The 23,735-nt window shown below is 49.2% G+C and overlaps 2 protein-coding genes across 6 annotated transcripts in view; both read left to right on the forward strand.

Annotated features, from left to right (window-relative positions):
• LOC137417723 (uncharacterized) overlaps nucleotides 1-23,735 on the forward strand; it is a 173,325-nt gene that overhangs the window by 28,333 nt on the left and 121,257 nt on the right. For 3 of the 5 annotated variants that reach the window (XM_078778417.1, XM_078778421.1, XM_078778418.1), the window contains exons 2-3: nucleotides 8,429-8,623; nucleotides 13,387-13,497. In XM_078778417.1, coding sequence (XP_078634543.1) covers nucleotides 8,440-8,623; nucleotides 13,387-13,497 — 295 coding nt within the window. In that variant the 5' untranslated portion in view covers nucleotides 8,429-8,439. The remainder of the gene's footprint in view (nucleotides 1-8,428; nucleotides 8,624-13,386; nucleotides 13,498-23,735) is intronic. The other 2 variants (XM_078778419.1, XM_078778420.1) reach the window with 1 other exon arrangement.
• The window catches only part of LOC137417722 (uncharacterized), a 502,198-nt gene that overhangs the window by 407 nt on the left and 478,056 nt on the right, over nucleotides 1-23,735 (forward strand). The gene's annotated exons all lie outside the window — the stretch shown is intronic.

Raw genomic sequence — 23,735 nt, forward strand, 5'->3', positions numbered from 1 at the left:
ATTGAGTCTTTCGATGTAGGTAGGTCGTTGTGTGCCGGTGCCTTGGCCGAATTCCTTCATTGCTGCATTGTTAGCTCACCTGGTTTTTTATACCACATCTTTGGTTATCGGACCAGCGAATGACGTCATCTCCTCCAAAGTATGGCTTATTCTCACTTGTCTTGGACGATCTTCTACTTCTAGCCTTCCACCGTGCATTTGGTGTCCACTGTACTTACTGTACAGTGCCTGGTAAAATTGATGTAATGGGTTTTTGACCGTCAACGCCATGAACCGTCATGAACCGTCATGAACCGTCAACCGCCATGAACCGCCATGAACCGTCAACGCCATGAACCGCTAACACTCAAAAGCCCATTTATCGCGCCTTATAAAGCAAAACGCAAACCGAAAGCCATGCCTCTCAAGCGAGGCGTGCTTCCGTGGTCACGTGATCCACAGGTGTAGCTCATTATACCCGCACGCGCGACACGCTTTGGCGGTCACGTGACCAGCCACTCTGGAGGCGGGGATCCCCGCCGATGACGTCACCGGCTGGAGCAAGGAGATTCCTCGCTCATGTATTTCGACGATTGCGTGTTTTATATCCAAGCAGAGATGCTTTCACGGCAAGATAACCGCGTGACCGGAACCGGAAGCCACAACCGGAAAATTCAAAAAAATAAATTTTTTGAGCTCGTACATCGGATTCGGGAAGTTTGATGAAGTTGGCCATGGCAATGGCGTCGCGTGTGGAAGGATCGCTCCGGCAGATCCAACGTCGAGGGGGTCACCAGTAAAGCGCGGCCCGAGCTCGTATCCCAAAGCGCGGAAAGCAAAGTAAAGCGCGGCTCGTATCCCAAAGCAACAAACCGCCCGAGCGACGGCTCGTATCCCGAAAAACTCGTACGTTGGGGCACTCGTAAGCCGAGGTACCACTGTATATATATTATATTATATTATATTATATATTATATATATATATATATATATATATATTATATTTATATATATATATATATATATATATTATATTATATTATATTATATATTATATATATATATATATATATTATATTATATTATATATATATATATATATATATATATATATATATATATATATATTATATTATATTATATTATATATATATATATATATATTATATTATATTATATTATATTATATTATATTATATTATATATATATATATATATATATTATATATATTATATATATTACATTATGTTGTGGCGGACACAAAAGCCCACTGGCGTGGTGACATCATTCCACGCACCAAGTGGGCGGTGGCCACGCCCGAGGGGTAGGCGTGGCCTCACGATATACACCGGGCGCGCAGCCCGGAGCGCGCCAGTGTTACAGTGAGCTCCTGAAATAAAGACGCTTATAAGTTACCGCTTGTCCGCTTCCTCCTTGCTCGCAAGCAGCGCGCGTAACGCCGCGCTTTACTGGTGACCCCCTCGACGTTGGATCTGCCGGAGCGATCCTTCCACACGCGACGCCATTGCCATGGCCAACTTCATCAAACTTCCCGAATTTTGGGAGGCTCAGGCCGAAGTCTGGTTCGTCCAGGCCGAAGCCCAATTTCAGCTTCGGCGCCTCACCGGCGATGACACGCGCTATTGCCACGTCGTCGCCTCCCTTGGGCCCGGCACGGCCGCTCGAGTTGTGTCCGTCCTTCGCCACCCACCGACCGGACGGCCACAAGTACGAGGCACTCAAGCGGCTACTCCTAGCCACGTTCGGCCTCACGGACGACGCACGGGCCGACCGCCTCCTGGATCTCCCCGAGCTCGGTGACACGCGCCCGTCGGTCCGAATGGACCATATGCTGTCACTGTTGGGCGACGAAGCCCCCGGTTCTCTATTCCGGGCGCTTTTCCGTCGCCAACTTCCAGCGCAGGTTCGCCTCGCGTTGGCCGGGACCGGGCTAACGGAACCCCGAGCATTGGCAGCCGAGGCGGACAGGTACTTCGCCGCTTCGGACACGCGGGCGAGAGTCGGCGTGGCCGTCACGGCCCTCGAGGCTGATGCTGCTGATGCTGCTGATGCTGCTGTTCCACAGCATCAGCTTATACAGCATACGCAGCATGCTGATATGCACCTCGTGACCGCCGCCACGCCCCGCCCACCGCCGCGGCGAAAACCGCCACCGCGGGGAAACCCGCCAACTCCACCGGCCTGGGGGAGCCAGCCGCGCTCCTCCAGCTCCACCACCTGGTGCTGGTTCCACGCCAAGTTCGGCCACGAAGCTCGGCAGTGTCATCCGCCATGCTCCTTCAACAGGTCGGGAAACGCCCGGGCCGGCGCTCAATAGTGGCGATGAGTGCCGGCCATTCGAGCAGCCTGCTGGTCATAACGGACACCTTCTCCGGGCGCTGTTACCTGTGCGACACGGGAGCGCAGGTGAGTGTCGTTCCCGCCGGCACGTCAGACAAGCACGCCGCGGGTGGGGGCCCCGCGCTGCTTGCCGCGAACGGGACGCCCATCCGTACGTACGGAAAACGCTGCCTCTCTGCGGTTCGGAGGGCAGGTTTTCCGATGGACGTTCGTCACCGCCGACGTGCCCATGGCACTGCTTGGCGCGGACTTCCTGTGCGCTCATGGGCTCCTGGTCGACGTCAAGCGCAGACGTCTTGTCCAGGCCGAGACGTTCAGCTCGCTCGCTTGTGCGTTGGCCAGCTCAACGAGCGGCTTGCCGAACGGTTCGGTTCCGGCCACGTTGGTCTGTACGCTTCCGGCAGCGGACGCATTCACCCGCCTCCTCGCCGGCTTCCCGGCCCTCACGCGGCCCACCTTCTCGGCGGGGGCCGTCAAGCACGGGGTGGCCCATCACATCCCCACCGTCGGGCCACCGGTCTACGCCCGGGCACGCCGCCTCGAGCCGACGAAGCTGGCGGAGGCAAAAGCGGAGTTCGCTACCCTGGAGCGACTCGGCATCGTTCGGCGCTCAGAGAGCGCTTGGGCGTCGCCGCTGCACATCGTGCCGAAGCCCGGCGGGGGATGGCGACCGTGCGGGGACTATCGCCGTCTCAATGACGCCACGACTCCCGACCGCAACCCCGTCCCCCACATTCAGGACTTTTCTGCCCGTTTGGCGGGCAGGTCCTTCTTCTCGAAGGTGGACCTCATACGCGGCTACCATCAGGTCCCCGTCAGGCCGGAGGACGTCCCGAAGACGGCGGTCATCACGCCATTCGGACTCTTCGAGTTCCTGCGCATGCCCTTCGGTCTGAAGAATGCGGCTCAGGCGTTCCAGCGACTGATGGACAGCGTCCTGCGTGACTTGGATTTTGTCTACGTCTACCTGGACGATATCCTCGTCGCCAGCGCGTCCCGCGAAGAGCACCTCCGCCACCTCCGCACGCTCTTCGAACACCTGGGCCAGCATGGCCTGATTGTGAACCCCGCAAAGTGCCGGTTCGGCGCCGCCATAATCGATTTTCTGGGGCACCGTGTCACCAGGCACGGAGCCGTCCCCCTGCCGGCCAAGGTGGAGGTGGTGAAGGGGTTTCCACGCCGCCGCACGATCAGAGGGCTGCAGGAGTTCCTGGGCATGGTGAACTTTTACCATCGGTTCCTGCCCCGTATCGCCCAGCTCCTGCGCCCCCTGCACGAAGCTCTCCGAGGTAAGCCGGGCAAAGGCGACGTTACCTGGACCGAGCAGATGGACACGGCGTTCACGGGCGCGAAGCTCGCCTTGGCTAACGCCACCATGCTCGCGCACCCGGCGCCCGATGCACCGATCGCCCTCACCACCGATGCCTCGGACTACGCAGTGGGCGCAGTGCACGCGCAATGGGTGCGTGGAGCTTGGCAACCGCTGGCGTTCTTTAGCCGGCAGCTTCGCCCGCCCGAACGCCGTTACAGTACCTTCGACCGCGAGTTGCTCGGGCTTCACTTGGCGGTCAGGCACTTCCGCCATCTGCTCGAGGGCCGTGCGTTCACTGCCTTCGTCAACCACAAGCCGCTGATCTTCGCGATGGGCAAGGTCACTGAGCCGTGGTCGGCCCGGCAGCAGCGTCACCTCTCGGCCGTGTCCGAGTACACGACGGACATCCAGCACGTCGCAGGGAAGGACAACCCGGTGGCGGATTGCCTTTCCCGGGCCGTCGCCCACGCAGTCCACCTCGGCATCGACTATGCCCGGATGGCAGCGGACCAGGCCGCAGACCCCGACGTCCAGGCCTTGCGGACCGCCGTCACGGGCCTCCGCGTCACCGAGGTGCCGTTCGACGGCGCGGGCGCGGCCCTCTTGTGCGACGTCTCCCTCGGGCGTCATCGTGCCCGCGGGCTGGCAGCGCCAGGTGTTTGACGCCATCCACGGCCTGTCCCACCCGGGCGCGAGGGCCTCCCAAAGGCTGATCGCCGACAAGTTCGTCTGGCATGGCCTCCGGAAGGCCATCCGCGGCTGGGCCAGGACGTGCCTCGCGTGCCAGCGCGCCAAGGTGCACCGGCACACCCAGGCCCCGTTGGCCCCGTTCACGGTGCCGGAACGCCGGTTTGACCACGTCCACGTGGACCTGGTGGGACCTCTGCCCCCCTCGCGGGGTTTCACCTACGTCCTCACCATGGTGGATCGCACCACCCGGTGGCCGGAGGCCGTGCCCTTGGCGTCGACAACGGCGGCCGATGTCGCGCAGGCTTTCATCGCCACCTGGGTCGCCCGGTTCGGCGCCCCCTCAGACATCTCGTCCGACCGCGGCCCCCAGTTCACCTCGGAGCTCTGGGGGGCAGTCGCGCAGGGGCTCGGGGTCCGGCTGCACCGAACCACGGCCTACCACCCCCAGGCTAACGGCCTGTGTGAGCGATTTCACCGCTCATTGAAGGCCGCGCTCCGGGCCACCCTCCGCGACGGCGGCTGGGTCGACAGGCTCTCCTGGGTCCTGCTGGGCCTCCGGACGGCGCCCAAGGAGGACCTGCGCGCATCCGCGGCGGAGTTGGTCTTTGGGCAACCGCTGCGGATGCCGGGCGAGTTCCTCCCCGACTCCACGGCACCATGGTCCGCGGCACAGCAGCGCTCCGCTCTGCAAGAGACCGCCCAGAGGTTCGCCCCGGTGCCAACGGCATGCCACGGGCACCCACTGACGCACGTCGCCCCTGAGCTTCGCACGGCGGAGTACGTCTTCGTCCGCCACGATGCCCACCGGACACCACTGCGGCCCCCGTACGACGGGCCTTTCCGCGTGCTGGAGACCGGGGCGAAGCACTTCACCCTGGACATCGGCGGTACTCCTGACCGCGTTTCAGTAGACCGCCTCAAGCCGGCCCACCTCGACGTGGACCATCCACCGCCAGTGGCCCGACCCCCACGTCGGGGCCGCCCCCCTGCGGGCGGACCCCCGGCACCGCCCAGCCCCGCCGCCACGCCGCCCCCCGGTCCTGCACCCATCCCAGGGGCAGCCAGGGGCATCCCACCTGGCATCCCTGCACCCCGGACGCCGCCGATCGCCAGGGGGCGCTTCGGCCGGGTCATTCGTCTGCCCCGCAAACTGGCCCTCCAGGTGCGCGGGAATTCTGGGGGGGCACGTGTGGCGGACACAAAAGCCCACTGGCGTGGTGACATCATTCCGCGCACCAAGTGGGCCGTGGCCACGCCCGAGGGGTAGGCGTGGCCTCATGATATACACCGGGTGCGCAGCCCGGAACGCGCCAGTGTTACAGTGAGCTCCTGAAATAAAGACGCTTATAAGTTACCGCTTGTCCGCTTCCTCCTTGCTCGCAAGCAGCGCGCGTAACGCCGCGCTTTAATATATTATATTATATATATATATATTTATATTTTTTTTATTATATCAGTGCAGCGTCTGTCCTGTCCTGTGTTGTCCTGTCACTGAACTACTTTCTCAAACGTTTGGGAAATCGTACCAAACTTCTCGTATGCACATATCTCTCCTGTCGGTTTGTCCTAAGGGTTTTTCTTTTGAAAAATTTTCCAATTTTTTTATTTTTATTTTTTGGAATTTTTTGGGGAATTTTTTTTTTCAACTTCAAGGTGATATCACGTATATTACAAATACATTTGTGCAAAATAATTGTTTGAATTATGATTGGTTTAAACCATGACAAAACGGCAACTCGGGTACAGTCATTTATCTATATATCTACACATCTGGGCAGTGTCTGTGTTGTCACTTAACGACTCCCTCAAACTTTTGTTTCCGTGGTTGTGAAGTGTTTTTAATAACGTTGTGGTGGTTTTGAATCACGTGGTGGTGAGGTATTTTGAATTATGTGGTGGTGAGGTGTTTTTAAATGACGTGGTGGTGAGGTGTTTTTAAATCACATGGTGAGGTGTTTTGATTTACGTGGTGGTGAGGTATTTATAATTACGTGGTGGTGAGGTGTTTTTAATTATGTGGTGGTGAGGTGTTTTGAATTAGTTGGTGATGAGGTGTTTTGAATTACGTGGTGGTGAGGTGTTTTGAATTACTTGGTGGTGAGGTGTTTTTAAATGATGTGGTGGTGAGGTGTTTTTAATTTCGTGGCCGTGAGGTGTTTTTTTATGTGTTTTATGGCTGTGAGGTGTTTTTATTACGTGTTTTATGGCTGTGAGGTGTTTTTATTACGTCTTTTATGGCTGTGAGGTGTTTTTAATTTCGTGGCTGTGAGGTGTTTTTATTACGTGTTTTATGGCTGTGAGGTGTTTTTAATTTTGTGGTGGTGTTTTTATTGTGTTTTATGGCTGTGCGGTGTTTTTATTACGTGTTTTATGGCTGTGAGGTGTTTTTAATTTCGTGGTGGTGAGGTATTTTTATTACGTGTTTTATGGCTGTGAGGTGTTTTTAATTTCGTGGTGGTGAGGTGTTTTTATTACGTGTTTTATGGCTGTGAGGTGTTTTCAATTTCGTGGTGGTGAGGTGTTTTTATTACGTGCTTTATGGCTGTGACGTGTTTTTATTACGTGTTTGATGGCTGTGAGGTGTTTTCAATTTCGTGGTGGTGAGGTGTTTTCATTACGTGTTTTATGGCTGTGAGGTGTTTTGAATTACTTGGTGGTGAGGTGTTTTGAATTACTTGGTGGTGAGGTGTTTTGAATTATGTGGTGGTGAGGTGTAATCGTCCCAAACTTCCAGTCTGCACTTACCCCGCCCCTCTGTGTGTGCTGAGGGGTTCTTTCTTGAAAAAAAAAACATTCAACCTAAATTGCCTATTAAAATGTAGTATCACAAACACAACAAATACATTTGTGCAAGGTAATTGTTTGTATTATGATTGGTGCAAATCATGACAACACAGCAACTCAGGTACAGTCATTATCCTCAGCTAAAATAAGCCCGTTCCTCAGTAACAACGCTATATATATATATCGTAAAAGATTGGGGTGGTTGGGATTCTACATTTTTTGAGAAATAAGGGTGCTTCCAAGCAAAAAGTAAAACTAGATCGACTCCGCAAATTTAAGCAAATAAGCAATAGCAGACCCGGTCTCACGCAGCGTTTCTCCCGCTTCACAGGAGGCTTCCTCAGGCCAATAGACCAATGAAGGTGCTGGCAGTGGTGCTCGAAGGGTCTTGACAAAAGGGTAAATGCAGTGGTGCTCGAAGGGTCTTGACAAAAGGGTAAACGTGGTGAGAGGCATCAGCGAGTGTGTTGGGCTGGCAGGATGGCCTCGAGGTAAACATTTGCGTCTCAGCTGTCTAACCTAGATTTGAATCCCGACCCAGCTACAACCAAATTGTCATCCTTTTGTTTCACAGTCAGGTTGATTCATCAATGTGTGTCGTCCCTTCTGCCGGCATTAGTTGGTGGCCGTTAAAGATCCCACAATGTTCTTCGGAAAGAGTTGAGGAGCTTCGCTCTGCTGCTGAGCCTGCTGGTGGAGCTTAGACCTCTTTTATATGCCCCCCCCCCCCCCCCCAATAAAAAAATCATGACTATGCGTGTGGCTGTGGGCGTTCGTATTGAGTTCTGGCTCCGGTCAGCACAATCACCAACTACGCCACTGTATTTACTGCTACCACTGCTATGTTTACCGTAGTGTGGGAAGAGGCAGGGAATTGGGTGGGATTGGGTGAGAGGGAAAGGGGTGGGAGGAGGGTCAGTTATTATACTCGTTCATACACATCCGTTGTGCTTGTGTGTAAGGCCTTCTCACCATTGAATGTCTTCATCCTAAAATTGCTGAGATTCCACATTAACATCTAAACTTTTGATTATTTTACATGTGGTCAAATCAAAATTTACATTAACATGTAACACAATTACAGTATTGTCTGAAGAACCTGCACTTATACAATTTATTTTTGTGGGTGTCATAGTGTATGCATGTGTGTGGTGAACGTTTAAAGTACTGTAACTGATTTAGGCAGAGGAAGTCTCAAGTGCAGAGTTACTTCATATGTAGGTACTGTGTGGTTTCAAGATATGTATACTCAGAGTGGAGCAAACATCAGGAAGAATGGTATGTTTCCTGCCTCTTTAAAGGGTGACCCACCATGTACGCTCAAGTTGGATGTTGGAAGGATTCCTGTCAATCGCAGCTGGAATCGGAACAGCCAACTGTGCTCGGGAGTGAAATGAAGATTGAGGAGCTGGGAGAATCTTCTGAGATTCTGCAGATAAAAATCGAGGATGTGAACTCCTTTAGTCTGGAAGAAGAGCAAAGCGACCAGACAAATGGTGAGTTGTGTGATCTATATCACTTCTGATGGGATCTGTGTTTGTTTAGCGCCGGTTTTTTTTTGTTTTTTGTTTTCATGATGGAGGCTCGTAGAAGACAGCAGAGTGGAAGGGAATACAATGGAAAGGGGGAAACAACAACAGCAGAGTGAAAGGGAGGGGAGAAGGATTTGTGGGGATGAAGAACCTGCACACAAGTTGAATGAAACATAGAAGAAGAGGAAAGGGGAATGCGGGATGAACACACAAAAGTAACAAACCACTCGACGACAAACGAAAATAGGTGAGGGAGAGGTTGAAAATATCACAATGACCTGGAAAAATTGAGTGCTTTGGAATAGGCTAATTTAGGGTGGAAAAGATTATGCTTTGGATGGGGGATGATCTGAGATGGTGGTGAACTGTTGAAGACCTGGAGGGAAGAATAAGTTTGAAGAGAATGTGGAAGTTGTTTCCACAAGCAGAAAGATTGGAGGCAAACTGTGATCCTGGATTTACGTAGTTTCACCAGAATGGGTTGCCGGTGTACTGTGTGTTCCCTGCAAGGGAGTGTGTGGTGGACAAAGCACAGATTGAGCAGAGGGTGCAAGACCAAAAAGGAGGCAGTGGAAGAAAGAAAGACCACTGACATGTCTGCAATGTGAAAGTGGTCAGGCTTCATGGACTCGGCTTCATTGCGGGAGATTGCAATTATCTTGAGGCCTTGGTTTCTATGGTGTCAAGCTGAGCAAGGTGTGAGACAGGGTGTGAGAGCAAGGATGCCAGCCAGATAGAACAGTACTTCATGAAGCTGCAGATGAAGGCCTTGTTTGTACAAAACAGTTCAGGTTTGTAAGGAAGGACCTTGCACAATGTAGGAAGCTCACTCCGGCTTTGAATGCCAACTGACCATGGAGGCCAACTCAGAAATGTGTTTTTCCCCAAGCAAGATCAAAGCTGATATTGAGACCCAAACATTTGAGTGACTGAATTTCTTCATGAGGGTTGTTAAGAAAGGAGATGGGAGGGTTTTCCAGATGGTCATTTCAGAGAGTGATGGTGAGAGCGTGAGATTTGTCAGAATTGAAAATACATATTCTAAGTGTTTGAGCAGCTTGTGATTCCATCGAGGTCTGAAGAGAGGGAAGAGGCTGCTGCCTGTCTCTCTGAAGAATGAGGGAGGTCACGGCAGAGGATGAAGTCATCTGCAAAGAGATAAAGATGGTTTTCCAGGGAATCAGAGATCGGTGATGAAGAAGAGGACTGGGCCCCTGTACAATGCATTATGCATTATGGACTACAAAATGTAAATGTTTCATGATATTTGTTATATTATATCACCTTTATCAATATTGTTGAAATGAAGATCAAATCGCTGTATGTTGAAATAGGTTGAAAAAGTCAAAACTTTACATGGGGTGTACTTACTTTTTCACGTGACTGTAGATAGAACGCTGTTCTGTGGAGGAACTCGGGTCCTTCAGTCTTCATTTCGTGTGTAACACACTTGATTTTGCAGTATTGTTGGAAGTCCAAATTTGCTGCCGATGCACTTTAGAGAAGGAATTTTATGTATTTGTTCAGGGTGCTGGTATTAACACGCCCACTCTTCATGAAAGACAACATGGGATCCTAAATGTGCACCAACTAATACCAGCAGACAGGACATTCAGTTTAATATTCATCCGTGGGAGGGCGCACACCTTAATGAATTCACTGCATGTGAAAAACCAGGATGGCAGTTTGTATGTGCTTCAGGTTGGACAGCTCAAAGACACGTGTGGGTACATCTGAGGTATCTTGGCAGCCCAGTCCTTCAGTATAATTGCTCAACACATGATTACCTTTGAGCCTTTGCACCCACTCCTCAACACAACAATACATACCCACTCCTGAGCTTTTCTCCACTTGCTCACTCTTTTGCCCCTTTCCACTCCCCTTGTCATACGGTCGGTCACAGTGTCTTATATTTTATTGTCGATTTGTTAACCGACCACACTCTGACCTTTAGTTTTTCATTAGGCTTGACTTGCGTGACAAAACTGGAATTTGGCCATGGTACCGGCGATAGCTGGCCTACTCTTCATGAAGGACATTGTGGTATCTGTAAGTTCCACCAGCGAATGCTGGCAGATGGGATGCCCGTTTAATGTCCATCCGAGGGATGGCACACACATTGATGGATCATCTTGCCTGTGAAACATCGGGATGACAGTTTATATCCGGGCCAGGATTCAAACCCAGGCTAAACAGCTTTGAGGTGAGTGGGTTCAAGAATGAACTCTCAAACCTGTCTCCTTCCTCCAAATCCTGGTGGCGTCTGGTCAAATCTGATTCTGGTGTTTGTTCCCCCTCCCTCCCCTCCCTTACCTCAAATGGCTACATAGTTGACACCGCACGTGACTAAGCCGAATGTCTCAACTCTGTGTTTGCCTCAAAATCTTGTGTCCCAAACCCATCTCTCTCTGTTCCCACCTTACCCAGTCAAACCCAACTGCTCCTGGACTCTGTGTCCTTCTCTCCTGACAAGGTGGAGGAGTTTTTGTCAAACCTCGACTCTGATTCTGCAACTGGACCAGACTGCATCAGCCCACGGGTCCTAGAATCCTGCTCTGCCGCTCTGTCTCACCCTCTCTCTGTTCTCTTCACCCTCTCTTTTGCTCAAGGTCATCTGCCATCATCTTGGAAATCAGCAAACATTACCGCTTTACACAAAAAATGTGCAAAAACAGACCCTTGCAACTACAGATCAATCGGCCTGCTCCCAATTATCAGCAAAGTCATTGAATCCATCATTGCTTCGGATATGAAATCCTTACTCTTCTCCAATGGCTTGATCTCCGATCATCAATTTGGATTCAGACCAGGTCATTCTGCTCTGGACATGTTGCTTCTGCTGTCTCAACAATGGATGGAGGTCCTCAATGCCAAACAGGAAATCAGAGCTGTCTCCCTTGACATATCACGTTCCTTCGATACGGTCTGGCACCCAGCTCTGCTCACCAAACTCTTCTCCTATTGTATCCATGGAAATCTCCACTCATGGCTTGCGGACTTCCTCTCTGGTCATAGTCAACGTGTGGCCCTGAATGGATTTCTCTCATCTTCTCTTCCTGTTCAGGCTGGAGTTCCCCAAGGCAGTGTTCTGGGCCCTGTGCTTTTTCTGGTCTTCATCAACGATCTCTCCGACTCTCTGGAAAATCCTCTCTATCTCTTTGCTGATGACTCCACTCTCTGCCGCTCAATTCCTCATCCCTCAGATCGGCAGTCTGCAGCCTCCTCACTCTCTGCAGACCTGGACAAAATCACAGACTGGTCAAACAAGTGGAATATGTCTGACAAATCTCACACTTACTGTGTCTCTCCGAAAAGACCGACCAGACAACCCTCCCATCTACTTTCTCAACATCCTCTCCAAGAAGTTCTGTTGCTCAAGCTTTTGGGTCTCACTATCTGCCATGTTCTTTCCTGGGAAACCCACATTTCCAAGCTGGCCTCCAAAGCCAGTCGCCGACTGGGCATCCTCCGTCGTGCGAAGTCCTTCCTTGGCACACCTGAGCTCCTCACCACATACAAGGCTTTCATCCGCAGCTCAATGGAATACTGTTCTCCCCTCTGGGCCGGTACTCCTGCCTCACACCGAGCTCGGCTCCACGCTGTTGAAACCAAAGCTTTCCGAATCATTGGAATCTCCTGTGATGAAGCTAACTCCGCGGGCCTTTCACTCACTCACCGCAGGCAGGTTGGTGATCTTTCTGTCTTCTACCGACTCCTCTCCGGCCTTGCTCCCCCAGCTCTCTCTGTGCTCTGTCCCCCATATATTCCTCCAGGTCGCACAAGATCTGCCAGCAACCCTCTTTTGGTTAAACTGCCAAAATCAAGACTCTCTATTCATCTTCACTCCTTCATTCCTCTTGTCTCCCGCCTTTGGAACAAACTCCCCCACTCCCTTCAATCCCACTCCTCCCTCCAGGTCTTTAAAACGGCTGTTCACTACCATCTCTTATCTTCCCCCATCCAAAACCATGATCTTTTCTACCCCCGCTAATTCACCCCATATGCACTTTTTCGAAATTCCAACTTCTTTCCTGGAAGTCCTTGCAGTGTGCATATGTTTTATACCTCTCCCACCTCCCCCCAAGCCCTCTCCCTCCCACAGATCTCTCAATGTCCATGCTCTCAAATGTTGTGTTTGTGTCCTTCCCCCTCTCTCCCCATCTTGTCTACCGCTCCCCTTATTATATGTTTTACGTGTCGGTTTGACTTTTTGTGTGATTAATGTTCTCTTTCACGAGCCTCGACCTTATATACAAAAAAAGCAAAAATAAAAAAAGCGAATGCTGGCAGATGGGATGCCTGTTTAATGTCCATCCGAGGGATGGCACACATATTGATGGATCATCTTGCTTGTGAAACATCGGGATGACAGTTTATATCTGGGCCAGGATTCAAACCCAGGCTTGACAGCTTTGAAGTGAGTGTGTGTACCTCTAGGCCATCCTGTCGGCCTGGGTAGTAGTGAAATTCCCACTGAAGTTGTGGTCAGGTAAGAAGCATCTCATAACATTGAGGGAGTTTGTGCAGAGCCTAATGTTTTGATATCCTAATGTTTTGACACTATGCTATTCCCATGGGGGAAATATTATATTTGATTTCTTCAAGGAAGACCTCAAATCAATGATGGTAATGCAATATTTATATTTATTTGGCTATTTTAAGAGTATGGAACTACTTTTGCATGTGACACAAGACCTCCCTCATTTAATAAAAGTTACTTTTTCCAGATTTATTTGTGAAAGTGGAAGTGAAAACTGAGCACGACATTGATGTCCACCTGGATCTTCCAGAACCAAATGACTCTGAAGCTTCTTTCTTTGAGAACCATCCCCATGAAGGTTTCTGACAATGTTTATACATTTTGATTCGATCAGTTTGATGATGAACTCTGGTTTAAGGAAAAAAACCCCCGACATTTTGATTTAATTGCTTTAAGAAATAACCACATGGTGGATCCATTTCTCAAACATCCATTATCCCCTCCATCATTAAGTGAGATATTTGAACCAACAATAATGTACCTTGTTGTATTCTGTTATTCTCAACGTGTACGATCATCAATTTAATTGAGCTTCAATTGCGCACCGTTTCACAACAACAACAACAACACAACCTGCATCTTAAGGCCATTTTCCCTGCGAGAGCGGGGGTTAGCCTTGCGGTCCCCATGACAATCTTCTCCATTTTGCCCTATTTTCTTCATCTCTCCTTGTTAACCCCCTTGCCCACATTTCTTCTTCCACCATCTTTAGCCAAGTCTTTCTCGGTCTTCCCCATCCTCTACTTACTTCTACATTCATTTCCATCACTCTTCTCAACCAGTCACTTTCATCCTTCCTCAACACATGACCAAACCATCTCAACCTGTTCCTCTTCACAGCATCAATCACAGGCTCTATTACCATCATCTTTCGCAATTCATCAATTGTCTTCCTCTCTCTCTCAACGATACTCCGCACATCCACCGAACCATTTGCATTTCCACCCTTTCCAGCCTTTGTTGCTGCTCTACGTTCATTACCCATGTCTCGCTCCCATAAATCATAACACTTCTCACACATGCAGCATACACCTTTCTCTTCAGCTTCAACGACACTTCCCTCCTCATCAGCACGCCACTCAGTTCCCGAAACTTCTTCCATGCACATCTCACTCGAGCAACCGTTGCTGAGTCTGATCCACCTTCTCCATTCAGCATGTCTCCGAGGTAGCAAAATGTTTTCACACCTTCCAGCTTCACACCTTCTCCAACATCCAACTCAACATTTCCTCCTTCCGTCACTTTTTCACACATCTTCAAAATCCACCAACTAATGATCACAGACGGAACACTCTGCTTAACATCCATTAAGGACACCTGAAGAATTGCACACACACACTGAGCAATTGCCCTGCCTATGAAACACAGGGATGACAGTTTATAGCTGTGTCTGGATTCAAACCCAGGCTAAAAAGCTACGAGGCGAGTGTATGTACTCTAAACGCAACCGTAGGCTCATTACTTATGCTTCCACCTTCCTTTTGTGCACATGTGAGCAGTGTGTGTGTCTGTGTATCTGTATATATTGTCACGTTTGTGGGGGTGGGGAGATGACATACCTTGGTCGAGATAGAATATTGCAGATTATAATGCTCCGTATGCCGAGTGAACCCATCTTGATGTACATATGTCAAGTTGAATGTCCGGTTAAGAGTTTAGGTGTCTCCACATGGAGGAGTGGAGTTGTGCTATCTAGGTCGGGTCTGCAAGGTTAAATTCCCCTGTACGTGTTTGCCTCCTGTGATCTTCCCTCCGTCTTCATTACAATTAAAAAGCCCGTCAAACAACAACTATAACAAATGGACCCATTCGCTCACAACGCAGCAGGGGCTAACCAACACCAGCACATTTGTCGATGATCGTGCCAGTCAAGCCCCGTCTCACGGCCTTCGACGTCATTCAAACATTCCCGAATGGAGATTGGACTCCGCCCCCCAACGACTCGTAACAAGGAGGCCACGACCCGGCCTTCGTGATTGGTGGATGCGCGATGGATGATGGAGTAGAGCTCCGTGATTGGACAGAGTGTGACATCAGCGTGGAACATTCGAGAGAGAGAGCTGAGGGAAAAGACGTGGTCTCGCCATTTTTAAGTCTCCTTGATTGGTCTCGCCGTGGCGTGGCCTCGCCGTGATTGGACAGAGTGTGACGTCAGCGTGGAACATTCGAGAGAGAGAGCTGAGGGAAAAGACGTGGTCTCGCCATTTTTAAGTCTCCTGGTCCTGACATTTGTTGAAGGCGGTTGCATTTCCTCTTGGTTCCGGCTTGGTCGCAGGCGGTGGAGCATCTTGGCTCGTGTGCTCTTGTGGAAAGACATTGAACAAGAAAGGTTAGGGGCAGTCGGCAGCGTGAGAAAGACCTCACGTTGGTTGAGATGTCGAGGAGCGTGACTCCACGCCATTTTGTGCATTTCCCGCACGGTGGTTTGGAGGTGACGAATGACCAGCAAGCCTTACCAGCCATTTGTGGCCGCAAAGCTGAGTGCCGGCCGATTACCAAAGCATTATTTATTTTCTTTTACTTTCGTTTCCCCCTTGTTACCCTCGCCTGAGGAGAAGGTATTGCATTTGAGTCGGTTTTTTTGTTTGTCTGTCTATCTGTCTGTCTTTGTTTGTTTGTTTGTCCGCACAGAATAAATATGATTTTCTCTGCAACCGTTTGTCCTATTGACAGGAAATGTTCACCTTTGGTGCAACACCACCTGTATAATTTTATAATGATAATTATGACATCATAGGTCACGTGGTGTGGGCACCATCTGGGAAAAACCGAAAAACTTTGCACCTCTAGGTCTCCGAAAGCACTGAATATAAAAAATTGAGACATGGCTCATTGTAAAGAACTCTCCATGGGGATTAAAATATATTAATGATGATGTCATAGGTGCCTCCATTATGACATCATAATTCGACAAGTCCAAAACTTCATCCGATAAAGATGAAATTTCTTGAGCGTCATCTTGGGATAAATTGATGGGTGGGGGGGGGGGGGGGATGATGACGTCATTGGTCACGTGGTTCGGCCGCCATCTTAGAAAAACAGGAAAAAAATTGCATCTATATATGAGTGCTGCATCGAAAAAATTGAGACATGGCTCATTGTAAAGAACTCTCGATGTGGAATAACATATGTTAATGATGATGTCATAGGTGCCTCCATTATGACGTCATAATTCGACAAGTCCAAAACTTCATCCGATCAAGATGAATTTCTTGAGTATCATCTGGGGATAAATTGTTGGAGAAATAAAAAATAATGACGTCATCCGTCACGTGCCTTTGCCGCCATATTTGTTTTCACACAAAAGTCTTAAAAAACACTGAAAACACGTCTGGGCGAGGGTCTGCAATCTCTGATTGCTTTTACTAGTTTGTATATGAGTCTGATTGGAGACGTCTCAAATTAGGAAATCGTTTTTACCTCGCATTCATTTTATTTGGGTTACACTTACTTTTAATAAATTCATTATTTGCTGAATCATATTTTACTTTTCATTTTACTTTTACATATTTAACTTTACTTTTCTTGTACTGTTTCGTTTCTTTGTTCTGTGGGTTCGGATGACCCCTGTGTGTGTTTCCGATCAAGTCAGACTTCGAACCTTCCCGTGCTTGTCACTACCGCCAAGTTCGGTATACGCCTGTAAAGCTTGTTTCGGTCATTCGTCAGATCGGGGATCTTAATCCCCGACGACGCGACAAAAGATGTATATCTAGAGTCTAATATATATATATGCATATACTAGCAAAAGTACCCGGCAGCGCTGGGTAACAATTTTTTTTTTTTGTTTTTGTTGTTGTTGTATACTGAATCGAGGCTCGTGAAAGAGCTAACATTTATTTCACAAACAAATCAACCAGACAAACAAAATATACAAAAAGAGGGAGCGGAAGACAAGATGGGGAGAGAAGGGGAAGCACACAACCACAACATTTGAGAGCAGGGAGAAGTGTGGGAGGGAGAGGGCTTGGGGGCAGGAGGCGTGGGAAGGGGGGGGGGGGGGGAGGTATAAAACACAAGGGGACCGAAATTCGCGGGAGTAGAAAAGATCAAGGTTTTGGATGGGGGAGGATAAGAGATGGTGGTGAACAGCTGTTTTAAAGACCTGGAGGGTGGAGTGGGATTGAAGAGAGTGAGGGAGTTTGTTCCAGAGGTGGGAGAAAAGAGGAATGAAGGAGTGAAGGTGAGCAGAAAGTCTTGATTTTGGCAGTTTAACCATAAGAGGGTTGCAGGCAGATCTTGTGCGACCTGTAGGAATATTTGGGGGACAGAGCCCAGAGAGAGCTGGGGGGGCAAGGCCAGAGAGGAGTCGGTAGAAGACGGAAAGACCACCAACCTGCCTGCGGTGAGTGAGTGAAAGGCCCTTGGAGTTAGCTTCATCGCGGGAGATTCCAATGATTCTGAACGCTTTGGTTTCAACAGCATGAAGACGAGCTAGGTGTGAGGCAGGAGCACCAGACCAGAGGGGAGAGCAGTATTCCATAGAGCTGTGGATGAAAGCCTTGTATGTGGTGAGGAGCTCAGGTGTGCCAAGGAAGGACTTCGCACGACGGAGGATGCCCAGTCGGCGACTGGCTTTGGAGGCCAGATTTGAAATGTGGTTTTCCCAGGAAAGATCATGGGTTAGGGTTAGGGTTAGATCTCACTGTATAGTGATCTCACTGTATAGTGATCTCATCTATATATCTATATAAGATCTATATAAGATCTCACTGTATAGTGAGACCCAAAAGCTTGAGTGACAGAACTTCTTGGAGAGGATTATTCAGAAAGTGGATGGGAGGGTTTTCCCGTCGGTCTTTTCGGAGAGACATCGTAAGAGTGTGAGATTTATCAGGATTGAAAGACATGTTCCATTTGTTTGCCCAGTCTGTGATTTTGTCCAGGTCTGCAGAGAGTGAGGAGGCTGCAGACTGCCGATCTGAGGGATGAGGAATGGAGCGACAGAGAGTAGAGCCGTCAGCAAAGAGATAGAGAGGATTTTCAAGAGAGTCAAAACAATGAATCGCTTCCTGACGGGAATATGATATACGCAATCTGTGTCCATCATCTAGAGGGAATTTTAAAGAGAAGACCGCATGTACAGTGGACTCTGATGCATTGGAGTGACACCCTATCCCCTGGAAGTTATACTCGCAAACTGCTTACGAAGTACCAGGTTATGCTTCTGCAATTTAACAAACCATTCATGTAAGGCAGAAATTCATGCAGGGACAGAAATACAAGTTTGTGTGGCAAGGGTGCCCAGAAGGCTTGAATGGTGTTGGTGTCCTGTTTTTTGAGGAGTTTGTAGACAGTGTGGTGAGTGTGACTAGAGTGAGTGAAAGGTTGATGATGGTGAAAATGATGATTGGAAAGCTCTTGGTGAACGTCATCTCGGAATATGCTCCGCAGGTTGGTCGGAGCGATGAAGAGAAGGACAAGTTCTGGTGTGCAATAGAGAAGCTGATGGAAAACGTGAAAGATGAGGATGTTGTTGTGGTAGGAGGAGACCGAAATGGACATGTGGGAAGGAGTATGGACGGTTTTGAGGGAGTTCATGGGGGTTACGGATATGGTGTGAGAAATGGAGAAGGTGAAAGGATTTGAATGGGATGGCAACATCGAGAGTAACCCAGTTTTAGGACCGGCAGAGAAGATAACCGAGAAGGAAGTTGAGGAAGCGAGAAAAGCGGGAGGGCCGACAGGAGTTGTGGGAGATATGTTGAAGGCAGCGGGAAATTGGGGTGTGAAGAGAATGACAGAGACCTGCAATCTGGTGGTGAAAGAAGGCCGCATTCCAGTGGATTGGGAACTGAGTACCCTCGTCCCTCTATACAAGGGGAAAGGTGACCCTCTGGACTGTGGCTCGTATCGAGCGATAAAGTTATTGGAGCATGGAATGAAGGTATTGGAAAGGGTGTTGGAGAGGAGGATAAGGAAGAAAGTGAAGATTGACGAAATGCAGTTTGGATTTATGCCAGGAAGAGGAACAACAGACGCTCTTTTTATTTTGAGGCAGTTGCAGGAGAAGTACATGGAGAAGAGGAAGAAGTTGTTTCATGGGTTTGTTGATCTGGAGAAAGCATTCGATGGGGTTCCACGTGAAGTAGTGACATGGGCATTGAGGAAGTTAGGAGTGGAGGAATGGTTGATCAGAGTCGTGATGGCAATGTACAAAAGAGCGCGCACAGCTGTAAGGACGAAGGACGGGAACAGTGGTGAGTTTGAGGTGAAGGTGGGAGTGCATCAGGGGTCGGTAATAAGTCCACAACTATTTGTAGCTGTGATGGAGGTGCTGGCTCGGAACATAAAGGAGGGTTTACCGTGGGAGTTGTATGCAGATGATCTGGTGTTGATTGCAGAAAGTATGAATGGACTGAAGGAGAAGATGAATAAGTGGAAGGAATGTATGGAGACCAAAGGTCTGAAGGTGAATATCGGAAAAACGAAGGTGCTGGCAAGTGGTAAAGCATGTGGTGAGGTAGAAAGAACTGGGAAGTGGCCGTGTGCTGTGTGCTGGAAGGGTGTCGGAGTGAATTCCATTCAATGTACAATGTGCGCTGAGTGGGTTCATCAAAAATGTAGTGGTTTGAGAGGGTCATTAACCAGTGTGGCAGCCACATTCAAGTGAAAGGTGTGCACAGAGGGAGCTGCAGATGGAGGAAATGTTGAGTTGGATCTTGGAGACGGCGTGAAGCTGGAAGGTGTGAAAACATTTTGTTACCTCGGAGGCATGCTGAATGGAGAAGGTGGATCAGACTCGGCAACGGTTGCTCGAGTGAGATGTGCATGGAAGAAGTTTCGGGAACGGAGTGGCGTGCTGATGAGGAGGGGAGTGTCGTTGAAGCTGAAGGGAAAGGTGTATGCTGCATGTGTGAGAAGTGTTATGATTTATGGGAGCGAGACTTGGGTAATGAACGAAGAGCAGCAACGAAGGCTGGAAAGGGTGGAAATGCGAATGGTTCGGTGGATGTGTGGAGTATCGTTGAGAGAGAGGAATACGAATGATGAATTGTGAAAGATGATGGGAATAGAGCCTGTGATTGATGCTGTGTAGAGAAACAGGTTGAGATGGTTTGGTCATGTGTTGAGGAAGGATGAAAGTGACTGGTTGAGAAGAGTGATGTAAATGAATGTTGAAGGAAGTAGAGGACGGGGAAGCCCGAGAAAGACTTGGCGAAAGATGGTCGAACAAGAAATGCGGGCAAGGGGGTTAACAAGGGGAGATGCAGAAAATAGGGCAAAATGGAGAAGATCGTCTTGGTGACCGCATGGCTAACCCCCGCTCTTGCAGGGAAAATGGCCTTAAAATACCTGTTGTATTCATGTAAGGCAATGACATTATTTTGCTCCTTCAGCTGACAGTTTCGTTCAGTTTCAGTCACACACACACACACGCACACACACACACACACGCACACGCGCACCAACACACGCGCACAGCAACACACGCACAGCAACACACGCGCACAGTAACACACGCACACAGTAACACACGCACACAGTAACACACGCACACAGTAACACACGCACACAGTAACACCCGCACACAGTAGCACACGCACACAGTAACACACGCACACAGTAACACACACCTATTAACACACACACACAGTAACACACACACACCTATTAACACACACACCTCGTAACACACACCTATTAACACACACACCTAGTAACACACACACACACACACACCTAGTAACACACCTATTAACACACACACCTAGTAACACACACACACACACACACACACCTAGTAACACACACCCACACACACACCTAGTAACACACGCACCTTGTAACACACGCACCTAGTAACACACGCACCTAGTAACACACGCACACAGAAACATACGCACACAGTAACACACGCATACAGTAACACACGCACACAGTAACACACGCACACAGTAACACACGCTCACAGTAACACACGCACACAGTAACACACGCACACAGTAACACACGCACACAGTAACACAAGCACACAGTAACACACGCACACAGTAACACACACACACACAGTAATGCACACACACCTAGTAACACACACACACACACACACACACACACACACACCTAGTAACACACACACACACACACACACCTAGTAACACACACACACACCTAGTAACACTACACACACACACCTAGTAACACACACACACACACACACCTAGTAACACACACCTATTAACACACACACCTAGTAACACACACACACCTAGTAACACACACCCACACACACACCTAGTAACACACGCACCTTGTAACACACGCACCTAGTAACACTCGCACCTAGTAACACACGCACACAGAAACGCACGCACACAGTAACACACGCACACAGTAACACACGCACACAGTAACACACGCTCACAGTAACACACACACACAGTAACACACGCACACAGTAACACACACACACACACAGTAATGCACACACACCTAGTAACACACACACACACACACACACACACACCTAGTAACACACACACACACACACACACACACCTAGTAACACACACACACACCTAGTAACACTACACACACACTCCTAGTAACACACACACACACACACACACACACACACACACACACACACACACACACACACACACACAGTAACATACACACACACACACACAGTAACACACACACACACACAGTAACACACACACACACACACACACACACACACACACACAGTAACACACACACACCAGCACCGATGTCTTAAAGCGAGATGCGTATATCTATCACCGGCACTGATCTCGTATCGCGAGATGCTTTTTATCTGACAAAGTAAAATTAAAAAAATTTAAAAATCTTAACCGAACCTACCACACACACCACGTAGGCAACCATCACTAGTCCATTTCGGCGATTGACACAGTTTACGGAATCATTTTCTCACATGCTGACTATCCATATTGTTGCGGTTTTGAGAACCCACACTCTTGTAAATATGACATTATTAAAGGTTAAGGTTGCACCCCATAGTTAGGCCACAAGCAACACGTAGGTCACCAGTTATTTCATTAATATGTGTTTAGATAAGGCCGTGTTTCCAATAGTTGAATCTGCGTTGTGTCAATCAAATAAGAAGTAGGGCCATTCCATTCATTTTTACAACCTCCCTCTCCAAGCCACGCCATTAAGCATGCTCCCCAGTCTGTGCCCCACGGCCTTACAATTTGGTACGCTCCTCGGCCAGCAGCAGCTGCCTTAGCGCTCGCTCAACGCCGTCATAAGCCACGAGGTGAGGCCCGGAAACAGGGGGCGGAGCGCCAGGAAGAAGGTGTGGCCACGTCATCCAGCCATCAAAGGCGGGGCCGGTAAGCCTTAACCAGCCAACCAGGGCTGAAGTGACATCGCCGACAGGCGTGACTTTGGGGCTCGCGGAGTGATCGCTTGGTTGAGTTATAAAAGCGAACGCAAAGCCCTTTCACAGGACTGATGGGAGAGAGTGCATTGCAAGGGTTTGTTAAAGAGGACTTGTTGGAGGCGCGCTTGTTAAAGAGGACTTATGAGATATATGGCGCGCTTGATGAGAGAACTGATGGGAGAGAGCGCTGATGGTGACAGAACTTACCTGAGACTGATGCAGTGGCGCTGATTAAAGGAGGACCTTATTAAAGGAGGACTTGCCAGCAAGGACTTACAGCGGCAGCGTGTATTAAGAGGTCTGGTTGGAAACACGCTTTGCAAGAGGACTGCAAGGAAGCGCGCTGATTAAGAGGACTTTGGAGAGGGGGCGTTTGGCGCGAATAGTACGCATATTACGTATGCAGGACACCAGCCTTCCCCCCGTTATATAATTGTCCGGTCGCGTTCCACTATACGCGGAGCTGCCTGCCGGGTTTCGCCCACTGGACCGGAGCCTGGACTGGAGCCGACTGGAGCCTGGACGAGCCGGTGACCATCAACCATCTACAATCCCCGTGTGAGTGTGTATGTGAGACGGGCCCGTTTGTCCTGGGTATTAAGAATAAGACTGTCTAAGGCTGCCCTGTGTTCTTCTTCTTCCTCTTCCTATCCTGTACATTTATTTCGTTTCCTCTTTTTCTTTCTTGTACATAATTAATAAACCCATCTGTTCTTCCTATTCTCTTGGTTTCCTCTCCATCCGATCGCATCAGTCTTTTCCCCATTGGGTAAACGTAGCACGATTGCAACCGCTATAATCGGGTTTAGTTCCTGTTAACGGCCCGAATCGCGGCTCCCCCCGTTATTTCATCCATTCATTTTTTTTCATGGCTCGCTTCGCTCGGCGTGTCCACTAATGCCGTGGTTCGGACAGGAGTTGAATTCCCTGCTTCGCGGTCGGTGTTAGTAATTAGGTATTCGGACTAAGTTGACCGATAACTCTACCTAATACTGACCGAAAGGAGCGTATAACTCAGTATAAACCTTGATAAGGGTTAGAGCCGACGACCGAGAACTGCAACAATATATATTAATGATGGTTGTAATATAATTATATATATATATATATATATATATATATATATATATATATATATATATATATAAATATATATATAT

The sequence above is a fragment of the Myxine glutinosa genome, chromosome 5 (genome assembly GCF_964187855.1).
Source record: "Myxine glutinosa chromosome 5, kmMyxGlut1.1, whole genome shotgun sequence".
NCBI lineage: Eukaryota > Metazoa > Chordata > Myxini > Myxiniformes > Myxinidae > Myxine > Myxine glutinosa.